General features: G+C 58.3%; 6 protein-coding genes across 6 annotated transcripts; 2 read left to right on the top strand and 4 right to left on the bottom strand.

Moving 5' to 3' along the window:
• Positions 1-785: 785 nt before the first annotated feature.
• M421DRAFT_424427 (MFS general substrate transporter) lies at positions 786-2,727 on the bottom strand. The gene is made up of 3 exons (XM_033593749.1): positions 2,300-2,727; positions 1,926-2,224; positions 786-1,878 (listed from the first exon to the last, which is right to left on the bottom strand). Exons 1-3 carry the CDS (start codon positions 2,417-2,419, stop codon positions 810-812), a joined length of 1,488 nt encoding a protein of 495 aa, XP_033445044.1. The 5' UTR covers positions 2,420-2,727; the 3' UTR covers positions 786-809.
• A 205-nt stretch (positions 2,728-2,932) lies between these two features.
• On the bottom strand, positions 2,933-3,716 carry M421DRAFT_8444 (glycoside hydrolase family 45 protein; the record flags this gene model as incomplete). Its single annotated transcript, XM_033597566.1, has 3 exons — positions 2,933-3,032; positions 3,084-3,329; positions 3,382-3,716. 3 exons carry the CDS (start codon positions 3,714-3,716, stop codon positions 2,933-2,935), a joined length of 681 nt encoding a protein of 226 aa, XP_033445043.1.
• Positions 3,717-4,914: 1,198 nt separating this feature from the next.
• M421DRAFT_270884 (uncharacterized protein) lies at positions 4,915-9,545 on the bottom strand. The gene is made up of 2 exons (XM_033588793.1): positions 7,255-9,545; positions 4,915-5,913 (listed from the first exon to the last, which is right to left on the bottom strand). The coding sequence occupies exons 1-2, from the start codon at positions 9,065-9,067 to the stop codon at positions 5,147-5,149; spliced, it is 2,580 nt and encodes an 859-aa protein (XP_033445042.1). The 5' UTR covers positions 9,068-9,545; the 3' UTR covers positions 4,915-5,146.
• Positions 9,546-9,683: 138 nt separating this feature from the next.
• On the bottom strand, positions 9,684-11,576 carry M421DRAFT_424426 (uncharacterized protein). Its single transcript, XM_033593748.1, has one exon. The coding sequence runs from the start codon at positions 11,357-11,359 to the stop codon at positions 9,980-9,982; it is 1,380 nt and encodes a 459-aa protein (XP_033445041.1). The 5' UTR covers positions 11,360-11,576; the 3' UTR covers positions 9,684-9,979.
• A 268-nt stretch (positions 11,577-11,844) lies between these two features.
• Positions 11,845-12,886, top strand: M421DRAFT_71502 (ras-domain-containing protein; the record flags this gene model as incomplete). The annotated part of the gene is made up of 2 exons (XM_033596793.1): positions 11,845-11,969; positions 12,025-12,886. 2 exons carry the CDS (start codon positions 11,845-11,847, stop codon positions 12,884-12,886), a joined length of 987 nt encoding a protein of 328 aa, XP_033445040.1.
• A 1,010-nt stretch (positions 12,887-13,896) lies between these two features.
• On the top strand, positions 13,897-15,484 carry M421DRAFT_71580 (uncharacterized protein; the record flags this gene model as incomplete). The annotated part of the gene is made up of 2 exons (XM_033596800.1): positions 13,897-14,180; positions 14,233-15,484. The coding sequence occupies 2 exons, from the start codon at positions 13,897-13,899 to the stop codon at positions 15,482-15,484; spliced, it is 1,536 nt and encodes a 511-aa protein (XP_033445039.1).
• Positions 15,485-15,520: the final 36 nt, after the last annotated feature.

The raw sequence follows: 15,520 nt of genomic DNA, 5'->3' as shown, positions 1-15,520 counted from the left end.
CCTACAAAAAGCCTACTGATCAAGAACGGAGCGGTCCTTTTTCATGATACCGACAGCCATGTGGTTGCTTCCAGGCAAGACATCCTGGTCGAAGACGGTAAGATTGCGAAGATCGAAAGAAGTATTGGAGCAAGTGGTGACTGGAAGTCGTCGACTGCACGGACAAGATCATGGCCCTGGGTTTGTAGACACGCACCACCATGGCTGGCAGAAGCTGCTCATGCGACGCCATGCGAACGCGTCTCTGCTGGAGTACCTGGTAACTGTTGATTTCAGTGCGCTTAGAGACGTGTGTTACGCTTTACTGATTCTGGAATTCTCCAGGTAACTTACAGTCGTTCCAAGGATGTCTTCTACCGCGAGCTTGCAGGTGTGCTAGAAGGTAACGCAGCGGGCACCACGACTCTGATAGATTATGCCCATGTCACCTGCTCGCCCAACTATGCTAAGCTCGGAATCGCAGCTACTGCGTCTTCAGGCATCCGTTCCGTGTTCTGTTACACACCAATCATGTGTATGAAGGGATTCAACCCGCTGAGCTTCTACGGTCATTGTCGATGGTCTCATCAGAAAGAAGGACGGATAACTGCTTCCCGTCTTGGTCGAGGAAGCAGTACGACAAGTTACGGGTAAGGCCACCTTGGACTGGACGTCTGTAGCTAGGAAAGTTGTCAGTAGCAAAGCCAAGATGCAGAAAGAGATGGACAGGATCGACTATACATAAGCTAGCGATGCGCTTCACAAGTTGTTTCACGTAGACGAGTCTTGCATTATCGATGCTTGATAACAAAGTAGAAGTGATACCTTAATTAGGAGTTACCCTCATTAGTCTGCTTCTTCCCTACTATCCACCCTCCTAGCCATAGGCATGCCGGTACAGCTGTGATAGCCGAGAGGATCCCCAGAACCAAAGCCATTATCGACCACCCTTTGTCCTCAACAATGAAACCTGCTAACAACGGGCCTGCCATGCATCCACCAGCGAAAGCCATGTTGAATAGGCCGTAGGCCTGTGCATATGCCCCTCCTGGTCCGAACCCAGCGCGGCCAGCTGCAAGCATGCTCTTCTCTTTCGCCTCCGCAACGACCGAGATCTCTGCCATGATCGGTGGGAATGTGAGCGCGAGGAACAGACCGGTCAGTGAAAGTAGTGCACAGAGGATGACTTTGTCGTTCGTCGTGTTCTCATTGACGAAGCGTAGACAGATCAGCGGAGGACATGCGCCGAAAAAGCCGAGGGTGACTAGATACCTCCCGCCATAATTGTCGCTGAACCAACCAAAGACTGGCGCAAGGAAGCTCGGGATGACGATCGGTAGGAACAGAAGTGCAGCTCCAGTCGCCGTCCACCCAAAAAGGTTGGCGGCGCGTATGGTGAGTACAGAGTCGAAGGACGTGAGCAGTGCAGCCTGGATGAGGGCACAGAAAAGCGCGGCGAGGAGTCGACGGGAGTACAAGAGAGCCAGGACAGGTGGCAAATGGTCGCGCCGGCGGTCTCTAAGTGTGTCAATGGGCTGATCCGGGATGGCCGATTCTCCGGACTGGAGGCCTTTCTCGGTGTCGGCCGTTCTGTCCCGTGCGAGAGAAGGTCCGTTGTTGGGAGGCTCTGCTACAATATTTGCCTGTACTTCAGACACTGGATCCCATCTTGCAGCGACCTTCTTTTCGACCAGTAGCAGTCGAAGGACGATGTCGAGTCCGATGAGGCCATATGCCATGCCAAAGACAGCGTCGTAGCCAGCCCGGTCAAACACTACGCCACCTAGCAAGGGCGCAATGAGGATACCCAACGACATGCCTAAGCTGACATATCCCATAGCCTGTGCAAGGTTTTCTTGGGGTACGGTGTCAGCCAGCAAAGCGAGACCAATCACCCATCTGTATGAGGTTAGCTCAGAAGATTTTCAGAAGATCAAATCGCGTACACAACTGCTGCTGAGGCGCCTTGTAGAACTCTACCAGCAACAAAGATGCCTGTCGAGTTACCGATCTGAAGAAGAACTGTGGAGCCTAGCAATGCAAGCAAACCGAGCAAAAGCGGAGATCTTCGAGAAGATCCTCTGTCCGCAAGCCAGCCACAGAGTGGGGAAAACGCCAAAAGCGAGGCTCCATAGATGGCAATCAAGACAGAGACCCAATACTGTACTCGATCATGCCCGACATGGCTCCGAGTCTGCAGAGCAAATGGGATTACGGGAACAACGACTCCGTAGAGAAACATGTCCTACAACATATGAGCTCATGTTTCGTGCGACAGAGCTTTCCAAGCAATTGCTTCATCCACGAATGGTTGACTTACAGTGAACACAGCCAATGCCACAGTCCCAATGATGAAGCCATCCGAGCTTCTGAATTCTAGCATCGCCGGCGGATTCTCGCCATGTTGCGTCAAAGACGTTAGCCACTTCGGTCGTGCCATGATTCCAAAAGCATGAAACTCAAGAGGCTTTTCCCATCATGATGCAACCTCCTATAAAGATAGCTGTGGTGATCAAACAGACAATGACAACATCGAAGTCAAATAGTCCGCCACGCCAAGTGCACGCCCGTCCGCGGACACCGTTTCTCGGTCAGCTTAGACCCACATTTTCAGCCTAATTGTTGGAAATTTATCCTTACGGTACTTTGTTTGAGGTGAAGAAACATGAAGACAGGATGGATGGTACTTACGTTGTTATTGTTCGTAGTATTTTGCTTTTGAGCGAGGAGTCGAAAATTCAGAGTTGGGAAGGTTCGAGTGCTGACGTGCGACAGGCGCGGAAGCTTCCGCGTTTACCTAGGTAACTAGACTAGACGCGTCTCTAGTCCATGTTCTCCCGTTGCACATGCTCCATCAACCCCACGATTGTCGAAAGCTACAGATTCTGCACGGCTGTTGCTTCTCACACACACGTAAACCCACGATCTCATTTCTTCCACTTCCCCAATCCCTTTACTTCCTCTTGCAGCCAGTCTTGTCAGTCAGAGCTGACGGGCACGTGACCGCCTTGAAAGAGACACCTGGGTTGTCTGCGCTCTTGAACCAGTCGAACCTACAATCCAATTAGCACGAGATGGAAGTGCCTGCTGAAGTCGGCAATCACCTCCAGTAGCATCCAGCCTTCAGCTTCTGAGGGAAGGAATCACACTGCGAACGCGATGAGATACCTCCGTACTGAGCGCCCCAGCCCTGCGAAGGAGCTCCGAATTCAGCGGTGCATCCGTTGAAGAGTCCAACACCACCTCCTGGCATCTGCAGGTCGAAGTGATTATCACCGAGGTCGCCACCAGTGTTGGTCGCCTGTACAATCATCTTCTTGCCGTTGACGGGGCCAGATGTGAAGGTCAACCTGGACGAATGGTCAGCAGAGATACTCACGTAGCTAACATAGCAGGACTCACTCGTAACAAGCGCAGCACCAGGAGGATTCGGTTCCACCTGAGAGCTTGACAGCAGCGAAGCCGTAGGCGAGATTGTCGTTGACAGCCCAGGGCGACTGGTCGGTGCACATGAAGGCAGAGCCACCGCTCTCACATCCGTTCTTGGCTGCCATATCAGCGAGAGGGTTGTCGCTCTTGTCACAGCTCCTGACAGGCGCGGTCACAGAAGCCTTGCCAGACCATCCGCATGATGGCTTACAGCAGTCCCAGTACCTGGTCGTCTTTCCGGTCTTGGTCTGGGCAACTGCGGAGCCAATAGCCAAGGTGACTACGGTGAGCTGTTGAAGAAAGAGCATGATGGATGTGGATGTTTGATTGCAGTTTCTGGTGAGTGCTGATGTTGGATGCCGAGAATCGACAGCTCTCACGCCCGCTATATACGTTCGTTGCACGCCCCGCCAATCTCCTCAACACCGGGCCGGCCTGCTGGTTTCGAAGCGGTCTGCCCCAGTCGGTCTGTAGATGTCTCTATCGAACCGCTAGCGCATAAAATCAGCTTGCGGCTTATGCAGATGCTCTGTCACACATCTCCTTCAATTTCATCCGGTGGTACCGTGGCGCCCAGTCACTGGACTTTGCCAAAACAGACGACTCATCCATCCTAGCCATAACCATATCGTCGCCTTCTGGAATCGGTCTATCGCGTCTGACCGCCGGGTCAAATGAGCATATTATGTTGTCAGGTCCTCATTGAGCAGTTTGCACCTCATCTGGAATCACGATAGGCGGGAGGCTCATACCTGTCTCTCTCGCTCATTGTACATGCCAACGATCATCAACAAGGATCACACACTCGGTCGTTATACCAGTGGACCGCAATCAGCAAGACGCACGTCAAATAACGTCCGATGCACAGTCTCGACCAGGGAGGCGTGGCTCAGACGGTCACACAGCGCACGCCCACGTCTTCAGGACGCTTATGTCTCGATCGGGCATAATATAGGCGAAAAGGATGTTAATGGTACTTGACGTCGGTGGGCAAAGTTTCAAGGGCCCTTCTATTCTATCCGAAACGCAAGTTCTCTTGACTACTAGGCCGAGACCGCAGCCATTATCGTCGTACGACGTCATAGTCTTCCTTTTTCGATTAATAGTGGTATTGCACAGAGCACTGGACCTGTCCACAGAATATTATCGGTGAGCGGCGCATGGCAGGTAGGCCGCAACACCGTCTCCCCGGCAAAGAGCCGAGTGCGAGCGTTGCTCCGAGAATGCAACCGATGGCCGCGGATTCCATCACAACTCTTTCCTTGAAGTCGGTAACGGGTTCCTGGAGATATCCAGCGGATCCAAATGACTTTGCAGGCCACGCCATCGACACAAGCGTGGAAATAATCCCCACTTCCCTCATCAGACTATTGACTTCACGGCCAGGTCACAGAAGCGATCACTGTCCTGTAGACCTCCAGGCTCTGATGCTCGCCTTCGACATGTTGGCGGAGCTCTTGAGGTCGCGAAGCCTCTGCAGGAGAATGCTTCGACTCAGCTGGCTACGAAAGCTTCAGCTGAGTGCAAGTGATCAAGAAATAAGTTGCGCGTACAGCGAAGCTCCGACAACACCGAGTACATTGCTATCGTTCAAAGCTAAGTTCTGTCCATCCACAGTCGTCAAGTATGGTCGTCCGAACCCAACAACCTCATCCCCCCTCACACATTATCTCTCCTCTCTTTCTTCGTTCGGCGTATCCTCTCACAACCCGACACAGGGACATCTCCTTCTTCCCCCTTACTCAACAAGAACCTCAAATCCACCCACCATCACCACCCTCTGCACACTCCTCTTGCGATTCCATCCCTGAAACACAACACTCTTGCCAGCAACGCCCAGATCACCTGGCCCACCCCTCTTGGCCCCACTCTGCACCCACGCCTCATCATTAAGTTCCCCCAGCCTGGTAACAAGGTCGTTAAACTGGCCCTCCTGATACGTCCCCTGCCACTCCCGCGGGACCTGCACATCAAACCCGTCGACAACAACCTCCTCGCCCAGCGGCTTGGTAACCCATGTGATCCCGTCTTCAGATGGCGTGTCGGGACCCAGGGGCCTGAGGTCGGCGCGCTCGGTGCGGCCCTCGCCAAACAAGCTGAAGAGCGTGAGCGCAAACGCGCTGGGCACGTGTCGCGTATCGAACAGATTCGGAAAGAACACACCCGCCGCAGGCGCGCTGCCGTTGGCGAAATACCCACCCCAGGGCGCAGCATCGGCGCTCGGGTCGCCGAAGTTCTGGTTTCCCGCGACGGCGCCCAGGCCGTCGCCCTTGACGCTGAGCAGCACGCGGCGGCGACTGGCTTGGCACGCTTTCACTTCTGCGCCCAGTGCGGTGCAGTTCAGCAGCCCCGGGGCCTGGATCGTTTGGCGGCTGTTTGGGGCGTGGCAGCCGGGGAATGCGAGCAGCGAGGGGTACGCGCTGGGGCCGTAGAAGCGGTTTAGGATGGGCAGGGTGATTTGGCGGACGCTGGGGTCGCGGCAGATGCCGCGCAGGGCGAGGAGGCCTGGAGCAAGTTAGTCTTTGGGGTTCTGGCGTGAGAGGTGGGTGGTGTGATGTGAGCGTGGCGAGCGTGGGAAATGCAGCGGACTGAGGAGAAGCGTGGGGGTGAGAAATCGAAGAACGATGGTGGTCGAGAAAACGAAGGGCTCAAGAGAAGATCGCAGCGAGGAGAAAAGAGCCAAAGTCCATGCTGGGTCACCACAGGCGCGCACACAACGTTTTGTCTGTAATGACTTGATTGAAGAAGGCGTGCGAACGAGCTTAGCTATGTATCCCGTAGCATCGCGCAGCATCGCGTAGCGGATAGACCATGTTCTCTCTCAGTCTGACGGAAAAAGACTAAACATTATGCGCGCACCCGTGGTAACTCCGAGCAAAGAAGGAGACACGGTTCAAAGGAGCGCAGGCGTCAGACGGGCTCAGCGGTCTCACTGAGGAGGTCTGGCCGCAAAGCGACCGGGCAGGATCGCCGGCTGGACCGCAGGCTGCACGACGGGCAGAGGGAAGGTGGGGATGAAAGGCGCAGCCGGGCGGCCAGGTGCGGCCGGGCGAATAGGTGCACTAGCCGGGCGGCCAGGTGCAGCCGGGCGGCCAGGTGTCTCCGGGCGGCCAGGTGTAGTAGGGACGACAGGCGCAGCAGGGGCGACCGTCGGGGCAGCAGGCACAACCGAAGCGACAGGCACGACCGCGAGCGTCGTAGGTGCGGTGACGGACGGTGCTTCGACCGGCGCAACAGGGACGACAGGCAGAACCGTGACTTCGGCTGCGGCAGACGCTGCGGCAGAGTTCTCGGCGGACGTGGATGCCTCGGCCGGTGCTGCGACGGGGATGACGGGGGCGACCGTTGCTTCTGCGGACGACTCGACGGACGCGGACGCTTCAATAGGCGATGCTTCGGGGGCGGGGACGGGAATGAGAGGGATAAGAGGGGCGAGAGTGGCGTCTGCTGAAGCTGGCGCCGACTCCTCAGCCACGGGCGAGGTGTCGAGCGTCAGAGCGGGAACGGGGACGACCAAGGTAGTGCTCGGCTCCTCTACGGGCTCGACGGGGGGAAATGTTACGTCGATAGGGGAGGGGAGGGGGACGGGAGTGACGTCGACGGGAAATTCTGGCTCGCCGATGGGCGCCGGGAGGGCGACAGGAGAACTCTCAGGGAAAGTGACATCGATGGGCGAGGGAAGGGGGACGGCAGGCACATCGAAGACAGGCTCTGCGATGGGCGAGGGGAGGGCGACAGGAGAGCCCTCAGGGAAAGTAACATCGATGGGCGAGGGAAGGGGGACGGCAGGCACATTGAAGACAGGCTCTGCAATGGGCGAGGGGAGGGGGACGGGAGTAAGCTCACCCGGGAACTCGACGACGGGCGCGTCTGAAGGGATAGGCTCGTCGATGACAGGACCGACGGCTGTCATGGTCTCGATGGGCGAGGCGGGGAACTCGGTCTCAACGGGCGCGATGGGCGCGAGCGTGATGTTGAGCGGGAGCGTTGTCTCGACGGGCAGCGCGGTGGCGAGGGGGAGCTCGACGGAGAGCGTGGCGTCGGCCGTTGCGTTGATGGTGATGGTGATGTTGGGGAAGTATGCATCGTCGGTGCTTCCTGGGCCGGGGACGACGACGATGGTGCCGGGCAGACCTGTGCCGATGGGGGCGACGGCGGTCTCGATACCAGTGGCGAGGATGGCGGAGGGAGTCACGATGTTGGTGACTGTGGTCGTGGTCGTGTTGGCGTAGAGAGCATCAGAGGCATCGCTGACGATTGGTGCGGCGCTGATTGTGCCTACGACGGGAGCAGTTCCAGAAGGGAGAACGAAAGTAGGCGAGATGACAACCTCGATAGCTGTAGTGTTGGGGAAGGGAACAGCAGTGTCGATGGGTGCAACAGCGGTGGACTCGCCGGTACCAACGATGCCGGTCCCGGTGCTCAGGATGATTGTCTCAACGGGCTCAATCGAGACAACTGCGGTACCGCTGATCGCGCCAGTGCCGATTATAACGACGGGAGCGGTGCCAACAGAAGCGACAGCGGTGGCAGCATCAGAAGAGTTGGCGAAAGGCGCGCCGATGGGCTCAATTGAGACGGAAGGAGCAATCGTACCCACGACGTCGCCGGTTCCAGTGACAAGGACAAGAGTAGGGGTGATGACAGTTGCGTTGGCGAAGGGAGCTCCAACCTCGGAAATTGTAATGGGCAGACCAGTACCAGCTGAAGGGAGGGCACCAGTACCGATAGGTGCAATAGCAGTGATAGTAACGCCAACGGTGGTGGTCAGGCTGACAGTGGCGTCGATGACAGCAGAAGCAGAGACGTTAGCCTCGACGGGAGCCGAGATCTCGGAAGGAAGGACACCAGTCGGGAGGACGATAACAACGGGGACGTCGGTGCCGGGGATAGGAGCAACAAGAGTGCCGTTCTCGATAGGGAAGGGGGCGTCTGTAGCAGTGGGCAAAACCACAACTGGGCCAGTGACGAGAGGAGCAGTTCCGATAGGGGCGACGACGTCAGTGGGCAGAACAACGACTACGTCAGTCGAGTTAGCACCTGGGACAACGATGACGACCGGATCAGTCACTTCTGGGACCTCAGTCGGCTCAGGAAGCTCGGAGAGGAACTCAGTAGGGACGACGGTCTCCAGGGCACCGGAGAGATCAATGGCAGTGGTGATGGGGAAGATGGGCAGAATAGACATTATTCCGTCGGTAGTGCTGGTCTCGGCCTCTGTAGGGGTAGGGACAATCACGACGGGCTCGGTGACGCTCTCAACTTCGCTGATGATGCTCGCAATGACACTGATCACGTCGACGGGGGATTCGGAGGCCACTGGGACCGGGGCGAGGGAGACAGAAACGGATGGTGCTTCGCCGCTGTCATCGTCGTTCTCAGCAGGAGGCGGGTCTCCGCTGAAGAGCTTCCTGAAGAAGTCCTGGAAGACCTGCCATCCGTTGTAGCCCTTCAGCGTCTCGACGATGGCATCGAAGACATTCTTGGACTCGGGCTCTGCTGGCTCCTGGCGCTCCACAAACGGGAGGGAAACCACTTGGCGAGGGTCGAGGACCTTGTGGATGTGAGGATGGGGGACGGCGACTGCGTTGACAAAGGTCTGCGCGAGGAAAAGCGCAACAACAAAACGAATGGCTGCTCGAGAGCTGGTGGGAGACATGATTGCTCCGGACGCTGATAAGCGTGGTAAAGAGTGACAAGTGGTGAGAGTTCAAGACAATGAAGAAGCTACTACCGAGTTCAGAGAGTGGTATATATGTGGTGTAGGTAAGGGAGTGGCGAACGCGTGAACATGGATGGGCAAGGGAGGAATGTGTGACCTCGGCGGTCCATGCAGGTGCACTTCAAACCGGCAAGTGAAAATTGCATGACTGACGCGAGGATCACTGAAATCTCATTGGGGGGTTTCCAGGGAGGGTTTCGCACATTGTGCGACAATTGACGCGATGTTTGCATTCCGGAGTGCAAGATGGAAGAATAGCGTCCGAGCATTCCACGTTCCAAATTCACGCTCGTCACATGTCGGGAGCTATCGTGGCAGGAGATAACGAGGTGGCCGGGCAGTATCGTTATGGAGAGTCTTGAAAGCGTGATCCGACGTGTTGAAAGGGGTCTAGAGTGTCAAGGCGAGGTCAGCTGGTCGTCGAAGTAGAGTTCGGCATTGCTTACCGATGACATGCCCCTTGCGCCGGCAGGCCTGCGAGGGCTTGCAGTGATCCTCTGTCAAGCCGTGAAACATTAGCAGTAGTCAGTGATATATTTGTTGAGGGACCGAGTAGCTGATACTCATTTCATTTGTGTCGTGACGGACCGTTGTCGAGAGGAGTCGACGTGAGATGCCCTTGCCTGGCCCGTGAATTCTGTATTACAAACGCCCCTCCAACACCATCCTCCTCGCTGCTGGCAACAGGGAGAAGGCCAAAGCCGCCACGGGTATCGTCATTTCCTCATCCAAAACCGCCATCACAATCAAAACTCCGGACACCGAACAGGACCGAGTAGCACCCTAACCTGGAGGCCCTCAGCACATGGTCCTTTGCACGTCATTCGGTCGCATGACACTTTTCCACGATCAGATTCTTCCCTTGCACCTGTCATACTCCTGTACTTCGAACAATGTGGGCCGCTTTGCAGGGCCCTCTGATCGGATGGGCTGTTGTCCAGGGATCCTCTCGAGACGGAAGAGATGGTCCTGCTTCTCGAGGTTGATCTCTTTGTAAGACTTGATCTGGTAAAGACCATCGTATCGTAGGCCGACTTGCGGGCGGTATTTGTTGGACGTGGGCAGCTGAGACGAGCGCAGGACACGGATGTGGTTGCCGAGCTTTGCGCTGGTGATCATCGACTGAGTCGCAGCCTTGATCTGGAAATTGCTGCCTTCAGTACCGCTGTACTCGATGGTGTCACCATCGTCTTTGTCATGGTATCCACCGCTCGAGAGGATGATGCTGTATGCGCCCTGCTCTTTGTCACCGTATATGCCTCCTTGGGCTGCGCCGTGTACGCCGTCACGCACGGCGCATAGCTGCGAAGGCCACCACTGGCCGAGCACAGCGCCGTTATCGCCGAACTGCTTTGGGCCCCTCGGGTGTTGCGCTCTGTATGCATGGTCGAGTCGATCTCCGTTGCGGCCTTTGCCCTTGACGGTCACGACGCCGCGGAGGATGTCACGGTCGAAATCTTCATTCATCCACTTTTCGTACAGATGCCACGCATCCGCTTTGAGATCCCAGGGAAAGCTGGCATGCTCGTCGAATATACGGGGTAAACCTGCCTCGGTCAAAACGCGTGTCTTCTTTATCTTTACCTTGTCCATGTTCAGACTACTCTCAGCCTTGTGCACGTGGTCGCGCAGATGGTCGTACTCTTTGGCGAGCTTGGCTTTCGACTTCTCTTGTATGCAACGCGTGATGCAGGCTTTCAGTGCGTCGATAGCGGCAAGCTCCTGCGGCCGCCTCCGCTCGAGCAGGTCTAGGCTTTGCTTGGTCACTGCCAGATACCATGTTGGCATGCTTGTTCGAGGAGGAAACTGGTAAGTGTTGCCACCTGGTTGAGTGGTTGCTGGGAGAGGAATTGCGAGCGTACGTGAAACTGCATGCAGGGACTCGCGTACAGCACCCGACGCCGAAGACTCTGGCACAGGCCGAGGGCTGTCAATGTCTATGGGCGATGCTGTGCCGCTGGCACTGCTTGACCTTGCAGTCTTGGCCGGCTTTCGCCTACCGTCTCGCTTTTTGGCCTGCGTCGGTTTCTTGATCTGACCCTTTGCGCGTAGCGAGGAGAGGATTGAAGGCTCGATGCTCGGTGTAGCTGATGGAGATACAGGAGCAGGACTAGGCGTCTCTACACGCTCGGTTGCGCTTCCCAGCTCATCTGGAGAGACTGGCATCAGGGCTTGCTTGGGCCTCTGCGCCAGTCGAGCCTGTACGTTGCTCTTACTCACCTCGGTCATCCAGTTCGCCAGTGCGTTTGGATCCCTCCCAGACCTGAGAGCATCTTCTCGCAGCCTCTGTGCTACTTCGTGGGGGTGGTCACGTGCGTGCTGGATGGAGTTCAGCAGAGCTTTGGACGGCGCCGAGGGCATGCCCGAGCGCTTCCTAGCGGCGGCGTCCAGCAGCCATTTTGACGTTAGGAGGGGCTCTTTTGGCTTGGGTGGTTGTTCTGGGGCCATGTCGCAGGAGCTTGATGCCGGTGCTGGTGCGGATGCCGGCGCGGATGCCGGTGCTGGTGCGGATGCCGGATGGTGGTTGATGACAAGGCCGCTGTTGCCAGACGCTAGTGCAATGCGGGGGCGTGTGATTGGCCAGGTGCTGCTCGAGAGCAAACAATCGCGGCGGTGCGCTGGCGTCACAGATAAGCGCAGCAGCACAACACAAAAGTAGGTAGACAATAACGCGGCCGCACGCCACAGCACTTGGGTCACAGCACTCGGGCAGGATGGGCAGGAAGCGGGCGACGTCCATGGCGTCGACGCGCAGCGGCGAGACGACGACGCAAGAGCTGGGCAGCATGTACGACTACCTCGCGAAGACGGTGCTGCTTGGGCCCAGCGGCGCCGGAAAGTCGGTGCATCCCAACCGCCCTTGGTCGCCGGGCGGCATGCTCACAGCCACGCAGGTCCTGCCTCCTGCACCGCTTCGTGCGCGACGAGTGGCGCGTGCTCTCGTCGCAGACGATCGGCGTCGAGTTCGCCTCCAAGACGGTGCATATTGCCGACCGCAAGTCGTCGGCGCCCTCGAAGCGCAAGCGCGTCAAGCTGCAGCTGTGGGATACGGCGGGCACTGAGCGCTTCCGCTCCGTCAGCCGCTCCTACTACCGCGGCGCGGCGGGCGCCATTCTGGTGTACGACGTCAGCAGCTGGCGCAGCTTCGAGCAGCTGCAGACGTTCCTGAACGACGCCCGCGCGCTGGCGGGGCCCGACATCACCATCATCCTGGCGGGGAACAAGAGCGACGTCGTGGACCCAAACAGCCACTACAGCCCAACCGCCGGCGACAGCTATGCCAGCACCCCGACCGCCGGCTACAGCTACGCCAGCACCCCGAGCTCCGACTACGGCCTGTCGCCGCCCACGCCCTCGAGCCAGTCGTCGCTGCACTACAATCTGAACAACCACTACACCCTCGCCCCGGAGGGCAGAGAGGTCTCGCAGGAAGCCGCCTCGCGCTGGGCCAGCGCGAACGGCATCCCCGTCGCCGTCGAGGTCTCGGCCCTGAGCGGCGAGAACGTCGAGGAGCTGTTCGGCCGCCTGGCGCGCATCATCCTGGCCAAGATCGAGCTCGGCGAGATCGACCCGGACGACCCCCAGAGCGGCATCCAGTACGGCGACCTGGCCTGGGACGACGGCGCCAGCAGCATCACGAGCGGACACCCCAGCGGCTCCGTGCGGTGGAGGGGCGGCAAGAAGAAGCCCCGCGCAGAGTGGGAGGACGTCTTCAGGCTGAGCGGCGGCACGAAAAGGGGACGCGGTTGTTGCTAGCCCTGCGAGTTTTGTCTCTTCTAATGTATATTCTCCGACATGCGCGTTCTGCGTGACGTTCTCCTGTATACTTTGTACTCTGCCGACCGTGCGCGTTGGGCGTGACCTTTTGCTGTATATTCTTCCACCATGCACGTGCCAGCCTGCCGGACCGAGCCTAGCGTGCGCTATCGATACGTCATCCCCGGCATCCATGATCCATGATCCATGATCCATGATCCATGATCCGGCTGTCAGGGTCCCTGAGCACGCGACACAGCGTGGCAGCTCAATCAGCCTCGACTCGCACACGGTACCGTAGAAAATCTGTAATGAATGAATCGAAGAGATGATGCACGCCAGACCCACCGGGCCTCGATCATCCCGGCCGCCGTTGAAACCGCGAATGCCTCGGCCATTTGACGCCACCGCGGCGTACGTGTATTTTCTTCTGTCTAGACTCTAGATGCATGCGCCTCTTGTCTTCTCTCTTTGATTTTCGCCGCTTTTCTCTTCGATTTTGGCCGCTTCTCTACTTGTTCAGTCGTCTTCTTTTCAGCGATTCTCTCCCAAAGCCCTCGAATCATATACCCAAGGACGCAGCCACACACCCAAGGACGCAGCCACCCACCCAAGGACGCAACCACACACCCAAAGACGCAACCACACACCCAAAGACGCAACCACACACCCAAAGACGCAACTATACACCCAAAGACGCAACTTTACACCCAAGGACGCAACCACACACCCAAAGACGCAACTTCACACCCAAAGACGCAACCACACACCCAAAGACGCAACTATACACCCAAAGACGCAACTACACACCCAAAGACGCAACTACACACCCAAAGACGCAACCACACACCCAAAGACGCAACTACACACCCAAATACACAACTATACACCCAAATACACAACTACACACCCAAAGACGCAACTACACACACAACAAACTGTCGCTCACACGAGTCCTCCAATCGCTCCGGTCTGCCGCACCGTCCTCTCTGCCGCTCAAGGGCGCGAACATGACGTGGCTCAAGAACATCAACCCTACTCCAGCCTTCCCCGCCTACACCGGACCGCACAAAGTGGGCTCGATAGACGTGGAGATTCCAGCCAGCGAGCTGGAGAACCCCAGCGACGATGCGCCGCCTGCCGACCTAGCCACAGTAGCGTTCAGAGTCTTCTACCCGTGCAGACCGGACAGCGAGCAGAAGGCGGTGCGGTGGATTCCGACTCCGCAGCGCGAGTACATTGCAGCCTACGCGCGGTTCCTGGGCGCAAACAGCGCCTTTGCCGGCGTCTTCTCGTGAGCTCCCCATCGTGCGAGAACCACACGTCTCCCACACTAACAACGACAGCCTGGTTCCCCAGTTTCTCCAGTTCACCTCGATCCCCGTGCACGCCAACGCCGACATCCTCGAGCCCAACACCGCCTCCAAGCGCTGGCCCGTCATGCTCTTCTCGCACGGCCTCGGCGGGAGTCGAAACGCATACTCGCACATCTGCGGCTCGCTCGCCAGCCACGGCATCGTCGTCGTCGCCCCGGACCACCGCGACGGCAGCTCGCCCATAAACTTTGTCCACACGCCCGACTCGAAAGAGAAGACGCAGCGCGTACACTACCGGCGCATCGACCACAAGCCCTCGCCCGACGTGTACGCCGCGCGCGACGAGCAGCTGCGCATCCGCCTCTGGGAGATGGGCCTGGTCCACGCCGCGCTGCTGAAGATGGACACGCGGACACGGCTGCGCAACGTCGCCGACGACGCACGGAGCAGTCGCGGCAAAGACACGCTGACGCAGTTTGCGCACCTCCTCGCCGTCCACGAGCCGGGCTCCATCAGCTTCGCCGGCCACTCGTTCGGCGCCGCCACAACCGTCCAGCTCGTCAAATCCGTCTTCCACAGCCCCCCCGGCGCCCCCCCGGCGCCAGCGAGCTACAAACCGCTCTTCAGCCCGCGGCCCACGTCGTCCCTCAAGGCCCAGATCACAGCCGCCACACCCACCATCCTCCTCGACCTGTGGACGCTGCCCATCCAATCGCCCTCCACCGCCTGGCTGCGCTCCAAGCCAATGCCGTGCTACACGTCCGGCGGGCCCGGCGGGACGAAGACGCTCGCCATCCTATCCGAAGGTTTCTTCAAATGGCACAGCAACAAGCTCGAAACGCAGCGCATTCTCGGGCGTCCCCCCAACGCACCCCCGTCGGCACAGGGGCCGCACGTCTTCTACCCCGTCGCGAGCGCGCACCTCTCGCAGTCCGACTTTGGCATCCTGTTCCCCTGGGCCACGGCCCGCGTGTTCGGCGCCCGCGAGCCAGAGCGCGTTCTGCGGCTTAACACGCGCGCTATCCTGCAGCTGCTGCGCGACGCGCGCGTCGAGGTTGGCAACACGTCCGCTGCGGATCTGGAGTTCGAGGGCGTCGAGCTCGACAAGGCTATTCCCAACGACGATGCGATTCTGAGCACGCGCAAGGATAGAGTAAGGGGGTGGGTTTGTGTCGGGGACGGGGCGGGCGGTGCGGACATGGCCGAGGGCAAGGTTGGCGCCGGGCCAGGCGAGGCGGTGCTGCAGGGCGAGGCGTTTGGGCAGCGTGATTCGGTGCAGTGAGTGCGCTGCTTGGCTGGGTAAGCCTGCGTTTGAACG

Source organism: Didymella exigua (genome assembly GCF_010094145.1).
Source record: "Didymella exigua CBS 183.55 unplaced genomic scaffold M421scaffold_35, whole genome shotgun sequence".
In the NCBI taxonomy this organism is placed as follows: Eukaryota; Fungi; Ascomycota; class Dothideomycetes; order Pleosporales; family Didymellaceae; genus Didymella; species Didymella exigua.
Note: the sequence above shows the minus strand (reverse complement) of the source record. Positions and strands in the feature narration are given on the sequence as shown.

Coding starts and splice junctions, on each gene's coding strand:
- M421DRAFT_424426 (XM_033593748.1), bottom strand. CDS start 11,359: ATGACCGAGGTGAGTAAGAGCAACGTACAGGCTCGACTGGCGCAGAGG.
- M421DRAFT_270884 (XM_033588793.1), bottom strand. CDS start 9,067: ATGTCTCCCACCAGCTCTCGAGCAGCCATTCGTTTTGTTGTTGCGCTT. Junction 5,914..7,254: donor GCCCGTCGTCGAGTTCCCGG/GTGAGCTTACTC, acceptor AACTTGCTCCAG/GCCTCCTCGCCCTGCGCGGC.
- M421DRAFT_424427 (XM_033593749.1), bottom strand. CDS start 2,419: ATGGCACGACCGAAGTGGCTAACGTCTTTGACGCAACATGGCGAGAAT. Junction 2,225..2,299: donor TGGCATTGGCTGTGTTCACT/GTAAGTCAACCA, acceptor CATATGTTGTAG/GACATGTTTCTCTACGGAGT. Junction 1,879..1,925: donor GGCGCCTCAGCAGCAGTTGT/GTACGCGATTTG, acceptor AACCTCATACAG/ATGGGTGATTGGTCTCGCTT.